The 17,694-nt window shown below is 48.2% G+C and overlaps 1 protein-coding gene across 3 annotated transcripts; it reads right to left on the minus strand.

Moving 5' to 3' along the window:
- Positions 1-9,707: 9,707 nt before the first annotated feature.
- On the minus strand, positions 9,708-16,116 carry Cd19 (CD19 molecule). 3 transcript variants are annotated; one of them, XM_036174946.1, is made up of 15 exons: positions 16,002-16,116; positions 15,519-15,785; positions 15,025-15,231; positions 14,615-14,893; positions 13,343-13,450; positions 13,051-13,099; positions 12,744-12,832; positions 12,319-12,420; positions 12,093-12,194; positions 11,946-12,014; positions 11,789-11,845; positions 11,616-11,672; positions 10,486-10,572; positions 10,280-10,386; positions 9,708-10,125 (listed from the first exon to the last, which is right to left on the minus strand). In XM_036174946.1, exons 1-14 carry the CDS (start codon positions 16,087-16,089, stop codon positions 10,295-10,297), a joined length of 1,653 nt encoding a protein of 550 aa, XP_036030839.1. In that variant the 5' UTR covers positions 16,090-16,116; the 3' UTR covers positions 9,708-10,125; positions 10,280-10,294. The 3 variants fall into 3 exon arrangements, with proteins under 3 accessions (XP_036030839.1, XP_036030832.1, XP_036030847.1); XM_036174939.1 differs by having other exon boundaries at positions 13,343-13,453; XM_036174954.1 differs by lacking the exons at positions 9,708-10,125; positions 15,519-15,785 and having other exon boundaries at positions 10,295-10,386; positions 13,343-13,453; positions 16,002-16,089.
- Positions 16,117-17,694: the final 1,578 nt, after the last annotated feature.

Raw genomic sequence — 17,694 nt, forward strand, 5'->3', positions numbered from 1 at the left:
CATCCTATCATTCTCAGCTTGGCTTTTCTGCCTAACTTTATCCTGTTCAGCTATTGGCCAGTCAGCTTGTTTATTAAACCAATCATAGCAACACATATTTACATGGTGCACAGAAGGATTATTCCACAGTAGTCTTGTTCCAACATTCTACTTCCTACACCCCCCCCCAGCCAACTAGCTAATAGAGTTTGTCTCCACATTTACCATGATATAGTTCAGACGGACAGACCTGGAGAGATGCCTCAGTGGGGTATGAGCCCTTTCAGAAGACCCAGGTTCAGTTCCCAGCACCCACTTGGCAGCCTGCAACCACCTGAAATTCCAGTTCCAGGGCATCCAATGCCCTCTTCTGGCCTCTGTGAGTACCTTCATGCATGTGGTGCATAGACAAACAAGCAGTCACACACATATAGACACATAAAAACATTTTTTTTCTTTGAAGTTAAGATGACTGTTGTGGAATATTACTTTAACTACGTAAAGATGTATTACATTTGTTTATACTGCATTTGTTTAATTGTGTAAAGATGTGTTACTGTTTCACCATGACTGTTTAAAGCACCTGATTGGTCTAATAAAAATCTGGATGTCCAATAGCTAGGCAGTGGAGGGATAAGTGGGGCTGGTGGGCAGAGAATAAATAGAAGGAGGAATCTAGGCTCCAGAGAGAAAGAGAGGGAGATGCCCAGGGCCAGCCAGGTAGCCACCAGCCAGCCAGACACAGAATAAGCAGAGAAGCAGGACATACAGAAGGAAAGAAAGGCAAAAAGTCCCAAGGTAAAATGTAGATGAAGAGAAACAGGTTAATTTAAGTGGTAAGAGCTAGTGGGACTAGCATAAGATAAGGCTGAGCATCCATAACTAATAATAAATCTCCATGTCATGATTTGGGAGCTGGTCGGTGGCCCAAAAGAAGGCCTACTACAGATGACTTTGTGTTTTACTGAAAGATGTTATCAAAGGCTGCAAAGATGGCTTAGCAGTTAAGAGCACTGACTGCTCTTCCAGAGGACCTGGGTTCAGTTCCCAGTACCCACATGGTAGTTCACAACTATCGGTAACTCCAGTTCCAGAATCTTCTCAGGCTCTGCATGCACATGGTACACAGACATACATGCAGACAAAACACTCATACACAAAATAAATGAATTTTTTAATTTAAAAACCATATTGGGGAAACCAGGTCCAAGAACTTATCAGACAAGCCAGACCAAGGAAAGAGTATAACTCCCTCACACAGAGCCCCTAAGGTGATGGACACCTAACACTGTGATGGGACAGCCCACACTAACCTGTCACCTGAGACCTGACGGGTACATCACGGACTGATGAGTAAAGGTTCTCTGACTTTCCCTGGAGCTTCAGTTTGGCTCAGTTTCCCACTGTTGCCTTGTCCTACGCAACTGCCTGCCCCACACCTGTTTGCCTGTCCCACCTGGGCTCAAAGTCATCATTTCCTGCCTTCGAACCCTGGTTTCAGCCACTCCTTCCTATCACTGGTCTGGTTAGTTATCAATACAGACTCTCTCAGCTCACTTCTGAAACCTTTTGTTGTTGTTGTTTGGGGTCTTGAGGGTTTTTTTGTCACTTAGTCTGCGATGCTGGATGTCTCAGCCATCCCAATCTGGTGTTGAAGGCCTGGAGGGTTTCTGGAGAGCTGCTGATCCTCAGTCTATGTTGGAAGCCCAGGAAAGTTGGCTTTGGCATCAGTGTGGTGACACCCCAGGAGCAGGGTGGATGAGCTTGCCAGCAGAGTGAAGGCAGCAGACAAGAAGCAGAGTTTCCTTCTTCCTCATCTTTTATCCAGGATGCTATTCCCATTCCACCATCCAAATAATCCCTCACAGGAGTTTCCAGAGACTTGCATTTAGATGATTCCAGACCCAATCAAGTTGGCAAGTACGCTCTCACTGAGCTACGACCCCAACACACACACACACACACACACACACACACACACACACACCTGTTTTCAGACAAGTCTCACTATGTAGCTCCAGCTGGCCTGGTCCAGATCCTTCTGCTGCTTCAGCCTCGTGAGTGTTGGGGTCACAGGTGTGCACTGCCACCCACGGTTCCAAATGGCATCTCGACTGCTGTCCACAGTCCATCCAGGACACCCAAACTACCATACAACAGTGACAACCCCTCACACACCTGCCTCAACTCAAAAGCACCTCAGATGCTCCAAAGTGACTCAGCCCTGGTCAGGATTAAAGACACGCAGCCATCAGTAGGTGGGGCCCTTTTCCTGGGGTCTATCCAAGAATGGCAAGGTCTTCCAGCTCTGCTCAGTAGTCAAGCTATATGCCCAATGCAGACCAAAATATGCTGCCCTGCAGCGTACTTCTTTGACATATTTTTCGGTGACTATTTATAGAAATGCAGATGAATATGTAGCTCTGGAAAGTCATCCTCTGTAGAAGAAACCTCTATAAAGGAAATGCACATTAGGCTTGTACACAGCAAGGCCAAGTGGTACAACACACCTGTAAATCCCAGCACAAGGAAGACTGAGACAGAAGGATCATGAGTTCGAGACCAGCCTGGGCTAAATAGCAAGACTATGTCAAGATGGAGGGGGAGGAGGAAGGGAGGAAGAGAGGAAAGAAAAAGAGGGAAGGAAGGACAGACAAGACAAGAAAATGAAAAGTTAATGGGTGATGTGAGACAAAAGCATTTTCTGGGACCTCACATGGCTTGCCTCTACTTCCCCAAGAAGTCCCAAGCCCCTGTTTCCTCTATAGCTCAGGACAATACATAAACTTCAGTCATCTGCCCCCACCGCTTTTTAAAAAGGGTTCTTTTGTTGTTGTTTGAGACAAGATCTCTATATAACCTTGGTTCTCCTGTAACTCACTATGTAGACCAGGCTGTCCTTGAACTCATAGAGATCTGGTTGCCTCTGCCTTCCAAGTAATGAAATGAAAGGCATGCACCACTTCATTCTGACCCTACCACTTTTTTGTGTGACTGTCATACATGTGCACATAATTAAAATTGTTTTTCTCTTGTTAATCTGTCAGTTCTTCTATTTATCAATCGTTCAGACAGAGAGGAAATTTTTTCCTTATAAAAAGATTTATTTTTGTTTTTAAGTGTATGGTGTTTTGCCTGCATGGTTTTCTGTGTACCACATGCATGCAGTGCCTGTGGAGGTCAGTAGAGAGCATCAGATCCCAAGGAACTGAGGTTACAGATGTGGTGAGCCTCCATGTGGGAAATCCATCCCAGGTCCTCTGCAAGAGCAGTCAATAGTGCTCTTAAGCACTGAGCCATGTCTCCAGCCCTAACCTTTCCTTTTCGTTTTCCCTCTTAGAGGTAGATTCTCACTCTCCTAACCAGGCTGACATTAAACTATGGAGCCAAGTAGTAGGACTGCAGGTGCACAGCAGGCCTAAATGAAACTTTAACCTCCTCTACATCCCTTTCCCAACTTTGGACCTACCTGGAAAGTAACTGCAAGTTTAGGGATGCAGGGAGAAACACTGAGAAAATTTTTCTCCAAGTCTAACTCAAGAACTGAGAGTGGTCCAGGCCCTATCCTGCTGCGGGCTGCAGAAATATATCATAAGAACTCAGAGGGTTATGGCAAAGTCACTACCTGGAGGGATCAGGGAATTCCTCCAGAGGAAGCCAAATCCCAAGGAGTTTTTGATGTTACTTGGCTTGTTTTATATCAGCTGTATTCTGTTATGAAAATCGTGTGTGCCTTCATAGTTTTCCCAATTGACTTTTCCCTAAGAAGGGCTAACAGTGTGGACTGATCACTCTCTGGACATACACATTCCAGGTATTTGGAGAACAGCCTCAGGAAAGGCTTTCTCTGGAATCAGGTATCTCCCTTAGCCACTTTCAAGGACTACAGGAAGCACCACCCAGGTGGGCACCCAACTTCCAAGAACTACAGTGATAACAACCCATGTGCAGGTCTCCTGACTTAACATAAATTCCACAAGGAGACACCGCCCAGCTGGGCGCCCAACTTTCAAGGACTAACAGTGATAGCAGCCCACATACAAGTCTCCTGACTTAAGGTAAATTCCACAAGGGGACACTGCCTAGGTCAGGTGGACATTAAGTAATAGCTTTACACAATTTAGCTCAGACCCTCCCTTTATATACCGGGACTTGCAGGGCACGAGACAGAGAAGAGAAAAGAGAACAGAAGAACTAGATGGGGAAGAATTTGAGAGGAACAAACTGAGATGGGGGAGAACTAGATTGAAGGGCTAGAAGAGAGTACTAGAGGAACAAGATGGAAGATGAGGAAGAGCCAGATGGGGAAGAATAAGAGGAGAGAGAAGGAGATGGAAGAGGAGCTGATAGGGGAAAGAATAGATGGATGAGAACCTAGAAGGGACAGAACTAGATGAAGGGATTAAGATAGAACCTAGAGGGGACAATAGATAAATATATAGAGAAATCAGGCAAGAAAGGAGCTAGGCATGAGAGCAGAATAGAAGCTGTGTAGAGAGAAAACCGTCACAGAATAATAAAGTGTATGAACTAAGGAGTTTCGTGTACATAGATTCATTTCTTTTCATCAAAGATTAATTATCAGCTGGTTGTAGATTCTTCCCAGACCCTGGGAGGAGACTATCGAGGGGCTGGACCCCCATAGTTCCCAATACTATCCAAAACTAGAAGCATGCAACAGTAAGTTGAGCTGCTTTGAGACATGACTCCTTCATAGGGAGGTCTCTACATAATGCTTTGGTGACTGCCGGCTCCTGGTATACAACAGAGCCTCAATAAATGCCAGCTTAAATAGTAGTTAGTGTTAGTTATTTATTTGCGCTCTTACCCCGCGAGGAACATGTCCCGAACACAACAAATCCACAGAAGAGCTGTTTATTAATAGAGGATAGAGGTGACAGGCCTGTGTGAAGCACACACGTGAGTGAGGAGAGGAGAGAAGAGAAGAGGAGAAGAGAGAAGAGAGAGAAGAGGAGAGAGAGAGAAGAGAGAGAGAGACCTATACAAAATGGCGCCGGCTTTTTAAAGAGTGAGCCGCGCATGCGTACAGGACCGCATGTGGCTACTCCACGCATGCGCGTAGATTACATGGCCGCCCGCGCTTTACGCAACCATGTAAAGCCACAGAGCCCTAGTCACTCGAGATGTTCTGACCTGGAAATGGCTATTTTGAACTGGAAATAACTAGGCGGTCCGCCGGGCAAGCCCAACCGTGTGGACATGTTGTGATTTCCTATCAATTAGTGCTTACTATGCTAGTCAGATATGTTCACATCATTCACTCGGGGGTTGGGTGGTTAGTGTGCTTCCTTCCTAGCATGAGCAAGACCTTAAGTTTGATTCCCAGCACCACAAAACATTAGACAGATTACTTCAGAAAGAAACCATCACCGCTGTCCTTGTTTCTCAGATCAGGAAACTGCCATATGGAGACCTTGAAGCACAGAGCTAGGGAAGGGAGGAGCTGATGTTTCGAATCCTGATAGTCTGCATTGAGCTACTGTCAGCACAGCTCAGCTCCAGCCATAGCACCCCTAGATGGCAGAGCCCACCAAAGTGTCTCTATCCTCTGCCTGAATACATGGTACCCCCAAGGAGTACTTTTCACACCCCATCATTCCACATCCATTTCCCTTTCCTTCTCATCTCTGAGTCCCTGATGTGCTTCCAGCCTAGCTGACCTCGAACTCATTGGATAGCACAGGCTAGCCTCTCAGCTCTGTCGGGTCCTTCTACCTTAGCCTCTCAAGTGCTGGGATTACAGATGAGAGGCAGTACATCCAGCTCACAGACAAGAGCTAAAATGAAGCAGGCGGGGTGATGGGCAACAGAGAATTCTGTGCATGAGGGGGGCTACATGGAAGAATGGGTGTTCAGGCAAATGCAGGTGGCTTTGCTACTGAGATGGAAGCCCAAGGAAATGCCGGAGGTTCGAACCCTTAAACATGCATATATTATGTGAATTTAACAAGGAGTGTTTCTTTAGTGGTTTGAATCTTGAAGGCTGGGAGTGGAGCTCCAGGTTTCCCCCATGCTAAGTAAGTACTGTAGCACTGAGTCATACCCCCAAGCCACTAAAAAAAATAATAATAATAGTAATTGAGCTCAAAAGCAGAATCCTCATGATGCCAGAAATTAAGAAATCAAAGCCACCATAATGGGTGAGTGGGGAAATGTGTGGTCTAGCAGTTCATGACATTTGCAAGAATCCCTGGAATCCCTGACTGGGGACAGAGGTGGAGACTGAGGCCCTCGGAACAGCACATAGCTGAAATGGAGTTTCCTGCCTGAGGCTGGAGACTAAGGAAGGACACAGACAATGAAGAAAAATCCTTCCCTGAGCCCTGGCATTCAACATGAGAATAAAAGTCGTCGTGCAGCCTAAGGGAGTAAGTATCTCAGTTGAGAGTGTTTCCTAACATTTGTGAGGTTCCCTGTTCCATCCCCAGCACCAAGTTATCCATACACACCTCTGATCCCACAACTGAGGAGGAAAAGCAGGAAGGTCAGAAGCCCAAGGCCACCCTAGGCTACAGAGACAGCTGGAAGCCAGGTATACATGAGAACCTGTCTCAAAAACAAGATAAAACTCAAGGGACTGGAGATATGACTTAGCAGTTAAGAGCACTTACAATTCTTACAGAGGACCTGGGTTCTGGAAACAGAACCCACATAGAAACTCACAAGCATCTGTAACTCCAGTTCCAGGACATCTGATGCTATCTTCTGACCTCTGCCCACAGAGCACATACATGGTACACATACATGTAGGCAAAACATACAATACATATCACAATACATACACATAATTCATACATATAAAATATATATAAAAAAGAACACTGGAAAGTTTTTTTTTGTTGTTGTTGTTGTTTTATGTAGTCTCACAGAGAGCTTTGAAATTTCTTTTGAATAGGTTTTGTCAGATGATGGTGGCACACACCTTTAATCCCAGCACTCGGGAGGCAGAGGCAGAAGGATCTCTGAGTTCAGCCTCATCTGAACAGCCAGGGCTACACAGAGAAACCCTGTCTTTGTGGGGTGGAGTAGGGGTGGGGAAATGGGGAGGGAAGAAGGAAAGAAGGGAGGGAGGGAGGGAGGGAGAGAGAGAGAGAGAGAGAGAGAGAGAGAGAGAGAGAGAGAGAGAGAAAGAAAGAAAGAAAGAAAGAAAGAAAGAAAGAAAGAAAGAAAAAGAAAGGAAGAGAGAAAGGAAGAAAAAGGAGGAGAGAGGGAGAGACAGATAGACAAACAGACAGACTGGGTTTCACAGACTGGAGAGATGACTCAGTGATTAGGAGCACTGGCTTCTCTTCTAGAGGACCTGGATTTGATTCCCAACAACCACGTGGCAGCTCACAACCATTTGTAACTCCAATCCCAAGGGATCCAATATCCTCTTCTGGCCTCCAGGCACCAGGCAGGTAGGTGGTGCACAGACACACATACAGACAAAACACCCATACACATGAAATAATAAACATCTTTAATCTTTTTAAAAAGAAGGACTAGGTTTTGGATGCCAGTCTGAGTTTTAAAATGCCACAGAGCTGAAGACAATGGTGGCAAGGAGATCAGGACCAATGGAGGACATTGGGAATCAGTGACCAATGCCATCTCACTTGGTCACTGCTGATGGCCTGGAACTTGCTCAGGATAGTTTCTAGGGCTGAGGACTTGCTCTGAAAGGCCTTGCAGGTGTGGTCTGTGTAAGGACAAGGCTCCACCCACGTACACCAAGTGGAGAGACAGGGTGACTACATGCTCAGACTTTAGCCAAGTGACCGAAGACGTGTCACTTAGCTTCTCCAAAGCTCAGTTCCCCTTCTACAGTATTGTGTCAGGAGGGAGGAGGCTGGGCTATAGCTCAGTGATGGAGCACAGCCCTAACATACCCAGAACCCTGTGTGTCATCCCCAGCACCACAACATACCAGGAAAGAACCAGAACGGGGAGGAGAGAGGTTGAATGTGGGCAGAGAACTGGAGCGTGAGGCCTCACCATGTGCTAACTAGACAAGTCTTGGCATGTTATTTCTCTCCTCAGCCTGCCTCAATCTCTTCATCCATGAAGCTGTCAAACTTAGAGGGGTTTTGTGAAGATGACATGACTTAATAAACATAATCTGATAGTATAGGAAAAAATACTCAAATGCTTTTCCTCCTGCACTCTCACTAAGTAGCAACCACCCCAGATTTGTATGATCCCAAAATAGATATGGAGCTTTCTCTCCACCAACAAGTGACTAATTTTTCAGGGGACAGCAAGTGGCAGCCTTTGGCCCAGCTGAGTACTGACCGTGTCTACCCGGAGAAGTCAGAACCCGAAGGATGGGGCGCAGTCCCAAGGCTGGCCCCTGCTGCACCCCAGGTCGTGTACTTGTGCTGCCTTGTTCTGAGACCAGGTGGCCTCAAACTCCATCCTCCTGCCTTTGCCTCCTAAATCCTACGTCTATGCTTAGCACACCACACCTGTGCTCTGGGGAAACTGATACAAATCAGGGTCCTCACAAGCCTCTTCGTGGGCTCACTTTCAAAAAGCCTCCACGTGCTCAGCAGCCTCGGTGTTCTCCAAACCTGTCCCCTCTTTCCTGCTTTTGTTTTCACAGTCCAAGCTGGCCTGGAACACACGATCCTCGTGCTTCGTCCCTCCAGATTTATACATAGGCATGATTACCTCAGTGGCCATCAACTTAACCTTCAGTCCTCTCCCCTTTCTGGAAGCTGGATGAGCTGCAATTCCCGACCCTCTAATCCTGCCTGGTCTCTCTGGTGACCATTCTCATCCTGAAGCTACCAACCATCAGTGCTGCCAACCGTCAGTCAAATTACTGGTGTGCATGGGTACACACACACACACACACACACACACACACTTCAGAGATGCTTAGAATTCTAGACATTGAACACCAGGAAATACAGGATTATCTTTGTGAGCTTGAGGCTAGCCTGGTCTACGAAGCAAGTTACAGAACAGCCAGGGCTGTTACACAGAGACCCCCTGTCTCAAAAAAGCAAAGAAAGAAAGAAAAAAAAACTACCACAGTGTTCTTAGTAGCATGTGTGAGGTCCTAGGTTTGACAAGCAGTAGCATTCAATTATAGTTCCAACTATTCATGAGGCAAGGGTATCTTTTGAGCCCATATGTTTAAGACCAGGATGGACATATAGTGTGCTGGTTAGTTTTTTTGTCAATTTGAGAATATGGAGTCATCTGGGAAGAGGGATTCTAAACTGAGAAAATGCCTCCATTAATCAGCCTGTAGGTAAGTCTGTGACGAGTTTTCTTGATTAATGATTTCAGAGGGCCCAGTCCACTGTGGGCAGTGTCACCCCTGGGTAAGTGGCCCTGGATTCTATAAGAAAGCAGGCTAAGCAAGTCATAGAGAGCAAGTCAGTAAACAGCACTCTTTCACGGCTTCTGCATCAACTCCTGCCTCCAAATCCTGCCCTGAGTTCCTGTCCTGACTTCCCTGGGTGATGGGCTACAAGCTGTAAGATAAACCCTTTCGCCCCAAGTTGCTTTTGGTTATGGTGTTTATCACAGAAATAGAAACCCTAACATACACACATTCAGTTCCACACATAAATTTACTTTGATAAGTCCTGGCATACTCAAGAAGTTTGTGACCTTATTGAAGGATGAAATGGCTCATAGATATTAATGCTTAGAATAGAGAAGACAAAAACAAATCTGTAGTGATGCTAGATGATGTTTGATGTTTTCTATCTAGACTGCCAATCCCATCACTGTCTCTTCCTCATGGGACATCAGCTGGATGGTGGATGAACGTATCAGCATCCCTGGATGTTCGGGAGGTGGCTAATGCCAAGCCATGGGGAGGCTGGGGCCGGGCTACATTCAAACTGCAGCCCTCCTTCTTTTGGGTGATTTGGGAGAGCATCCAACCCCATCTTTCCTTCCTCTCCCACACAAGGGCATTGCTTCAGAAAACTTGAGTGGCTTGTTGACTTTATTTGGGGAAAATAAGAAGGGCGGGAAGGAAGCTTTGTTTGTACATGCATATGAGTGTGTATGTGTCCACATACACACATCCTAAACAAGGTTATTTCAGTGACTGACACCATCTGCTTAGGACCTCCAGATTCCAGAGTTGGATGTGGTTCTTGGGGCCTGAGGATGCCCAGGCTATATAGAAAAAAACAATGATGGGCAGGCGTCGAGGCCCCATCCACCCGGCCCTGGAAACTCTCCCCTTCCTCTCCCCATAAGCCAGCACTTCACTACCATACTTATTTATCCCCCTCTTCCTTCCCTTTCCCAGGGGCAGTGTCCAGCTCACCTAGTCACTTGGGAGTCACCTGGTATCCCAAGTCCCCATGTGGTCCTCTCCTCCCCATGCTGGTTCTGGATCATCAGATTTATCCATGTTTTCATAAGAGTCTGCATCTAGATAAGACCAGGAAAAAAGGAAAGTATCAACAGGATGGGAAGGAGGCAGGAGGGAGTGGTCCAGAGAACAACTAAGAAGCGTGCAGAAGCACCCACCTTCCTCGTGACTCGGACCAGACTGAATCGATCGGAGCTGGGGAGCTGCATACAGTATCCCTCTCATATCCTCATAGGACTGGGACCCTGCTTAGGTAGGGAGTAGAAAGTTAGAGACCCTGAAACCCTGCTGGGGCTTTGGGGGAGGGAAGTGTGGCATACCACGAGGCAGGAACCAGGCAGGGGAAAGTGGAAACTTCTCATGTCAAACTAGGAATGATTTGCTCAGCAACAAAATCCTACTTAGAGCTGGGTGGTGCTGGCGCATGCCTTTAATCCCAGCACTCAGGAGGCTGAGGCAGGCCAATCTCTGCGAGTTCAAGGATAGCCTGGCCTACAGAGTGAGTTCCAGGACACAGAAGTCCAACTCGAAAAACAAACAACAGGCAGTGGTGGCGCACGCCTGTAATCCCAGCACTTGGGAGGCAGAGGCAGGTGGATCTCTGTGAGTTCGAGGCCAGTCTAGTCTACAAAGCGAGTTCCAGGACAGGCTCCAAAGCTACAGAGAGAAACCCTATCTCGAAAAACCAAAAAAAAAAGAAAAAGAAAAAAAAAAAGAAAGAAAGAAAGAAAGAAAGAAAAACAAACAACAATAACAATAAAAAGATTCTACTCAGTCTTAGGATGGCCAAGGCCAAAGGAAGAGTCAAGAACAGAATCTGGAAGAGTCAAAGTCAAGATCACAGGAGCTTACAGACAGCTGGAGTCAAGGTTAAGACTGCACTAGACTGGATTTTGGTAGAGGTCAAACTCTGGGTGGGAAAACATTGGCTTCAATTTTTTGGTTGGTTGATTGGGTATTTTTTGTTTTGTTTTTGCTACAAGGCTCCAGCCTAAGCTGGCTTGGAATTCACTTAAGTACCCCAGGCTAGCCTCAAGCCCATGGCCATCTTCCTGCCTCAGCTTCCCTCCCACAGGTTTGGGATTCCAGACACAAACAACTATGTCAGGCCCACTTGGGTCAACACTGATGTTTAAGGTTAGAGATGGTATAAATACTAGGAAAACAGGATAGAGGGTGGGGGTGGAATTTAGGAATGAAGCCTAATATGAGCCTTGGGCTTGGGGTCAAAGCTAAGATCATATCAGCCTGAATTGACCAAATAAGGGTGATCCTCAGCATCTCTCACCAAGAGAGGATGCTTCTCGGCTGGGGTCCCAGGCAGATCCATGGGGGCTCAGGAAGTCTGGAACAAGAAGAGACACGTCACTTTTTCTCCTGGTCTCCAGCCTCGTCCCAGAGTGACCACTTTTCACACACACACACACACACACACACACACACACACACACACATACACACCCATTGTCCTGCCGACTGGTTGGGCCAGCTCCTCATCTGCATTTTCATAAGACTCGGCTGTGGAAGAGAGAACTCAAGCAGTGTTCCTGTGTGTCAGGAGCTCTACAGCACCAAGCATGCTTCCCTGGCCACCAGCCCCGCAAGGACCCCACATTACCATTAGAGAAGGAGTCTTCCTCCCCTGGACCGGTGGGCTCATCGTCAGGGTTCTCATAACCGCTACCATCTGGTAGAGAAAAAGGGGCATCTCTAACAGAGGTCCACAGTCGGGGAAGTGCCAGGACCAGGGCAAGTGGGGCCTCACCCTGAGAAAGCTGGTCCTGCCCAAGGTTGGAATCGTTCTCATAGAACTCGGAACCCTCCTCACTGTCTGGCTCTTCATAGGCCTCCCCTTCTTCTTCCAGCCCTGAGTTTGGGACCAGTGTGGAGAACTGAGTTAGCAATCTCTCTCCTCCTCCACCCCCAGTCCACTGATCCCACCGCAGGCTGCTCCAACATTCTCAAAGTGAGGAACGATCCTTCAATCTGACCTGTCTCATGGCTCTGAGCTCCAGTGTCCTGGATTTCAATGCGAGGATTTCCATAGGACCCACTGGTACTCCCCAGGCCAGCAGCCCAACGCCGAGAGTGGGCTGTTGAGAAAGAGTATTTTAAAATGGTCATCAGAGACAGGGTGAGAAGGAGACAATGCTTTCTGCATAAAGCCTCTGTGTGCCTGGGTAACTGGCCTTGAACCATGGGGAAGGGACCTAAATCTGGGGCTTGGCCTCAAGTTCTAGGACAAGGTTGTGTTTTGACCAAAGACCCAGGGGCTGGCCTTGGCTGACTGGGTGGGACTCGGCACTGTGCTCTGCTCTGGGGAAGACTGGAGAAATGAAGGCAACATGCAGCTGGCTAGCTCTGGAGGGAAGGGTTTGAGCGAAGGCCCCGGTGGGAGGTGGGGAGAGCGGCTCACCTGAGCCAGAGGTGGGTGTCGGGAGGGAGAGCACGTTCCCATACTGATTCTGGGTCCCGTTTCCTGAGGGAGGGGTCACTTTGAAGAATCTGGGGGAAGAAAGGGTTAGTGCACCTTGAGGCTAAACCATGCATTCTCGGTTCACTCTGTTCTGGAGGTTAACTGTGTAGGGACAGTCTATGATGAGTTGGGGACTGTGCCGAGGAAGGTGATTTTGGAGGCAGCCTCTGAATTTGGGTAGTATTTCAACCACAGAGATGGTGCCAAGGACCGCAGGACAGAAGAAAGCTACAAGCTGCTACTTTACCTCCTGGCCGGGTCCGTCATCCGCTTTCTTTTCCTCCTCAGGATAAGGGCTGGTGGAATTTAAAGAGATCAATCAAAGCGGGGCCTGCCTAGCAGGAGGAGAATTTGGGGGACACAGGGGAGGTCCCTTGGTTCACTAGAGGAGATGGTTGCACAAATACTAGGGTCCCTGGGAAGTTTGAGAGGCGTTAAAGAAGAAAGGGCAGGGCTGTGGGACATGTCAGATCGCTCAGTGTGGCTTTATTGTGGGAAAGATCAGGAAGAATTTGGGGAAACTGGGAGGCGTGACTCACCTCTTCGAAAATAGACAAAAGCCACCAGAGAAACCATACAGAAGATGAGATACACTATAGTCACAACTGGGACCATCCATCCACCAGTCCTCAACAGCCAGAGCCACACTGCTAGGAGGAAGATGCTGTGAGTCAAGGATCCCACAATGCGTCTAACTTACTACCCAACCCCACAAGAGACATATGTCTTAAAGACTTTAAGGACACAGCCTTAAAGTCTTGAGCTCCGCAGAGGGTTCTTCTCCACCAAGGAACTGTTCTTGCCAGGAGGACAAGGAGTATTCCACAGAGCCTGACACAGCACAAGACACCATCTAGCAAACCACATACAAAGCATGGGTATTATCTAAGCAATGTCAGGATTAGGGGAAGGTTAATTCTGCAGTTAAGGATAATCACGGTCAAAATGTAGGGCAAAGTGAGTCTACCAAGTTAGACTCCAATGTGTTGAGATCAAGTTTGGAGTGGAATGGAGGCAGCATTTAAGGGTTGTGGTCAGGAGAGCACAGTAGGATTGTATTGAGGAGACAGCAAAGGCATGACATTGTGGCCGATTTGGTGGACGGAGTGAGGAAAAGGAAGAAAGTCAAGCTCCTAAACTTGGGCACACGACCCATGCTCCACCCAAGAGCTTGTGCGAACCCAGAAGAGTACAGGTGGGAAAGATGCTGAGTTTGACTTTATATAGCAAGCCAGGGATGTCCATGGGACTCCAATGTCAATTCCAGGAGATGGCTGGGTTGGGAGTGTGGAGCCCAGGGTAGATGTGAAGGCATGGGAAACTAGGAGCCAAGGGAGGATGCCGAATGAGAATAGGGTGTGGACAGGAGTGAATGAATACAAGGCCCAGGGCTCCCAGCGGGGAGGGGTTTGGGAAGAAGAGGTCACCAAAGCTCACAGGAGAAGACCCAGAAAAACTAGTTCTCAGCAGCAATGAACAAAGAGCTCCAGTTAGTATTCATTCAGTGTACAAATTGGAGTTTGGGGTGAGGCTTGAAGCTGGTCCTGGTGCTAGACCGGCTTAGAACTTATATTCATGCCTCAGCTTCCCCAGTTCTAGGGTTACTATTGTGCACCACCATGCATAGTGTGTGTGTGTCTGTCTGTCTGTCTACACACACACACACACACACACACACACTGTGCTAGGGATGGAACCCAGGGCCTCATACATGCTAAGTACATACACTACCCCTGAACCACAATTCTTTTGAACCCTTCCAATTTTTTCAGTAATTCCACACAGATTCCCAGAATTGAGAGAAACCCTACCTGACCTTGCAATGACCTTCACATGCATCTCGATGGTCAGGTTTCCATGGAGACAATAATAGGTACCTTCATCTAAAGCTGTGGCTTGAGGCAGTGACAGAACACGCCCCCAAACCCACATCTCTCGGACTGGGTGCTCTCCCTTAAGGCTTAGGCTCGGTAATGAAATATTAGGCCTCCTAGGATGCACATGGGCCCAGGAGATAGAGCCTCTGGCCACTGGGTCAGGGGGTACCCCACAGGACAGCCAAAGTGTGGAGCCAGGGGCTACGGTGAGATCTGGAGCGTGGAGACAAAAGGTGATGAAAATATAATCCATGGGGTCTCATCTCCCCGCACCCTCCAGTTCCCAGCACCATCCCTATCCTTGGGTCCCCACTTCCCAGCCTCCCCAAGCACTGTATCCTTACCTTGGTTGATGAGACTCTGATTCAGACTGACCCTCCGTGGGGCACATATAGGCCCTGTCCCCACGGCCTCAGGGCGGTCTTTAGCCCACACGTACAGCCAGGAACTGTTTTGGGAACCAGAAGCGGGCCTATGGCTCCCTGAGGACCTGTTCTCTAGGCCACAGCCCATGTCCCTTATATCTGAAGTGTTCCAGCGAAACAGCTCCCCTGGGAAGAAACCCCAAACCATACATAGAACACGAGAGGGGGTAGATACAGAGACCCAGAAAGGCAGAGCCGGAGATACAGAAAGAAAGCAGCCATGATTAATAGAAGAGCTAGACAGAGATGTGGGGTAGCTCAGAGTAGTTACCAAGCCGTGGGAACCAGCTGCCTAAAACTAACCCCTTCCTCCTCAACTGCTATAGCCCCACCTTGACTGAAAAACTTTCTCGGTCTGTGGAGAGCCCCACTTTCCAATCAACACCCACTACCCAGCTCTGCCAGGCACTTACCACTATCCTCCAGGCTCACTGTCCAGGCAGGCTGCCAGGTATCGTTGAAAGGGTGACTCTTATGGCACAGGTAGAAACCCCCCATATGGTCTGAGACGTTGATAATGACTAACAAGATTCCCAGGGGCCCCACCTGCAGGCCCAGGCCTGGGGATCCTAGGGTCAGCTCCAAGAAGGGGGTTGACTGATTCCCTCGATACCAGGCCAGCTTCTCAGAAGAGACCCGTGAGGGGTCCGGGAGGCATGGCAGCAAAATGTTGCTTCCCTCTGTGGGAAGAGAAAGAGGGGAGCCCCAGCACCCCTTCCTTCCTCATAAACCAAAGGACCCCAGAAGTTCACCATATGGGAAGCCCTGAGGGTCTCTTCTAACTCCTCCCAGAAGTTTACTAAGAAAATGGAGGCCCAGAGAAGGCCAGTTACTAACCCCAGAACCCTGGGCTTCCAACCCCAGCTCCTTCTCTTCAGACAGACAAGCCGACATACCTTCCACCTCCACCAGGATGGGCTTCTGGGGCCTGCCTCCTACAAGGGTAAGAAAGAAGAGGCAGGAGAGGGGGCGAGGAGATGGCATGGTAGCCGGGCTCCCCGGAGCACTCAGCTTCTGTGTGTCGCGCAGAGGATGCTGGGGCGAGCAGGACGCTGGTGGGCAATGAACCGTGGGTGTCTGTGGGGGTGGTAGCAGTCTCCCTATAGAGGAAAGGGGCGGTCACACCTTAGGCCCCCTTTTGCAGGCACTGTTCCAGATCCACAACAGTTGTTCCCTCCCTATCACCCAGCACCTAGGCCAAGTAAATGACCTTATGTATGTTTCAGCATGGAAGCCCCATGAGGCAAAGCTAACATCTTCACCACGGCTCACACTGTGTTTTCCACATAGTGGCAGCTGGTGAATATTTGTCTAATGCGTGGATACAGATTTCAGGTCTCCTTTCCTCTCCCTTCTCCAGACTCTGACCCTATCTCATACCTCTGTCTCCCAAGTGGTGGGATTAAAGGCATGTGCCACCATGACTAGCTTCCTTTTTTTTTTCTCTATCACCTGTGGATAGTGTAAGGACTTTATATTGGATGTGCTGATCCAGTCCTATAATTCCAGCTACTTGAGAGGATCACAAAAGTCAAGGCGATCTTGGACTGCAAAGTGAGTTCAAGGCCAGTCTAAACTACTTAGTGAGACCCCCATCTGAAAAAAAAATTTTAAATAAATAAATTTTATGTCCTGGCTGCAGTTTCCCCTCCCTCCCTCCTCCCCTCTCCCCCTGCTCCCCCTTCTGTTCCTAACCCCCCCCCACACACACTCCTCCTCTGTTTCTGTTTCGGAAAGGGTAGGTCTCCCATGAGTATCAACAAAACGCGGCATATCAAGTTGCAGTAAGACTAAGCTCCTCGCCATGTATCAAGGCTGGGCAAGGCGACCCAGTACGAGGAGTGGGGTCCCAAGAGCCAGTGAAAGAGTCAGAGACGATCCTGCTCCCACTGTTGGGAGTCCAGGGCCCCTGCGTGTATGTCACAGTTGTGTACCGTCTGAAAATTTAAAAATATTTTTAAAACGCTGAGGACATAGTTAAGTGAAAGAGTATATACAAGACCCTTGATTCAATCTCTGCTACCACATACAGACACACACAGCGATACATACACACATCACATATTGGGTTTCATTCCAGCTTGGGCTACATAGCAAGACCCCATTTCAAAAAAGGAAGAACCAAACAGGCATAGTGGTGCACACCTTTAATCCCAGCAACTGGGAGGTAGCAGCAGGCAGACTTCTGTGAGTTCCAGGCCAGCCAGGGCCACATAGTGAGACCCTGTCTCAATCTCCCTCAAAAGTCAATCAATAAACAAACAGAAGGAATTGTGAGCTGGGTATGTAATGTAGCCAAATGATAGAGCACTTGCCAAACATATATAATTCCCTGGGTTCCAGCATAAGAAGAAAAAGTGGTGTGTGTGTGTGTGTGTGTGTGTGTGTGTGTGTGTGTGTGTGTGTGTTTGGCCCAGCCTACAGTTCAGTTGCTGAGAGACAGCATCAGCTAATGCCTGAGAGTGGAGCTATTAGCTGCTGCAAAACCATGGTTAGATTTCCTAGTGTCTAAGCAAGTTGGTAAGAGAGCTGATGACCCCAGAGACTGTTCCAGGAACACATCACTCAAAGCTGGGAGGGGGCTGGACA

This window comes from Onychomys torridus, chromosome 1, assembly GCF_903995425.1.
Source record: "Onychomys torridus chromosome 1, mOncTor1.1, whole genome shotgun sequence".
In the NCBI taxonomy this organism is placed as follows: domain Eukaryota; kingdom Metazoa; phylum Chordata; class Mammalia; order Rodentia; family Cricetidae; genus Onychomys; species Onychomys torridus.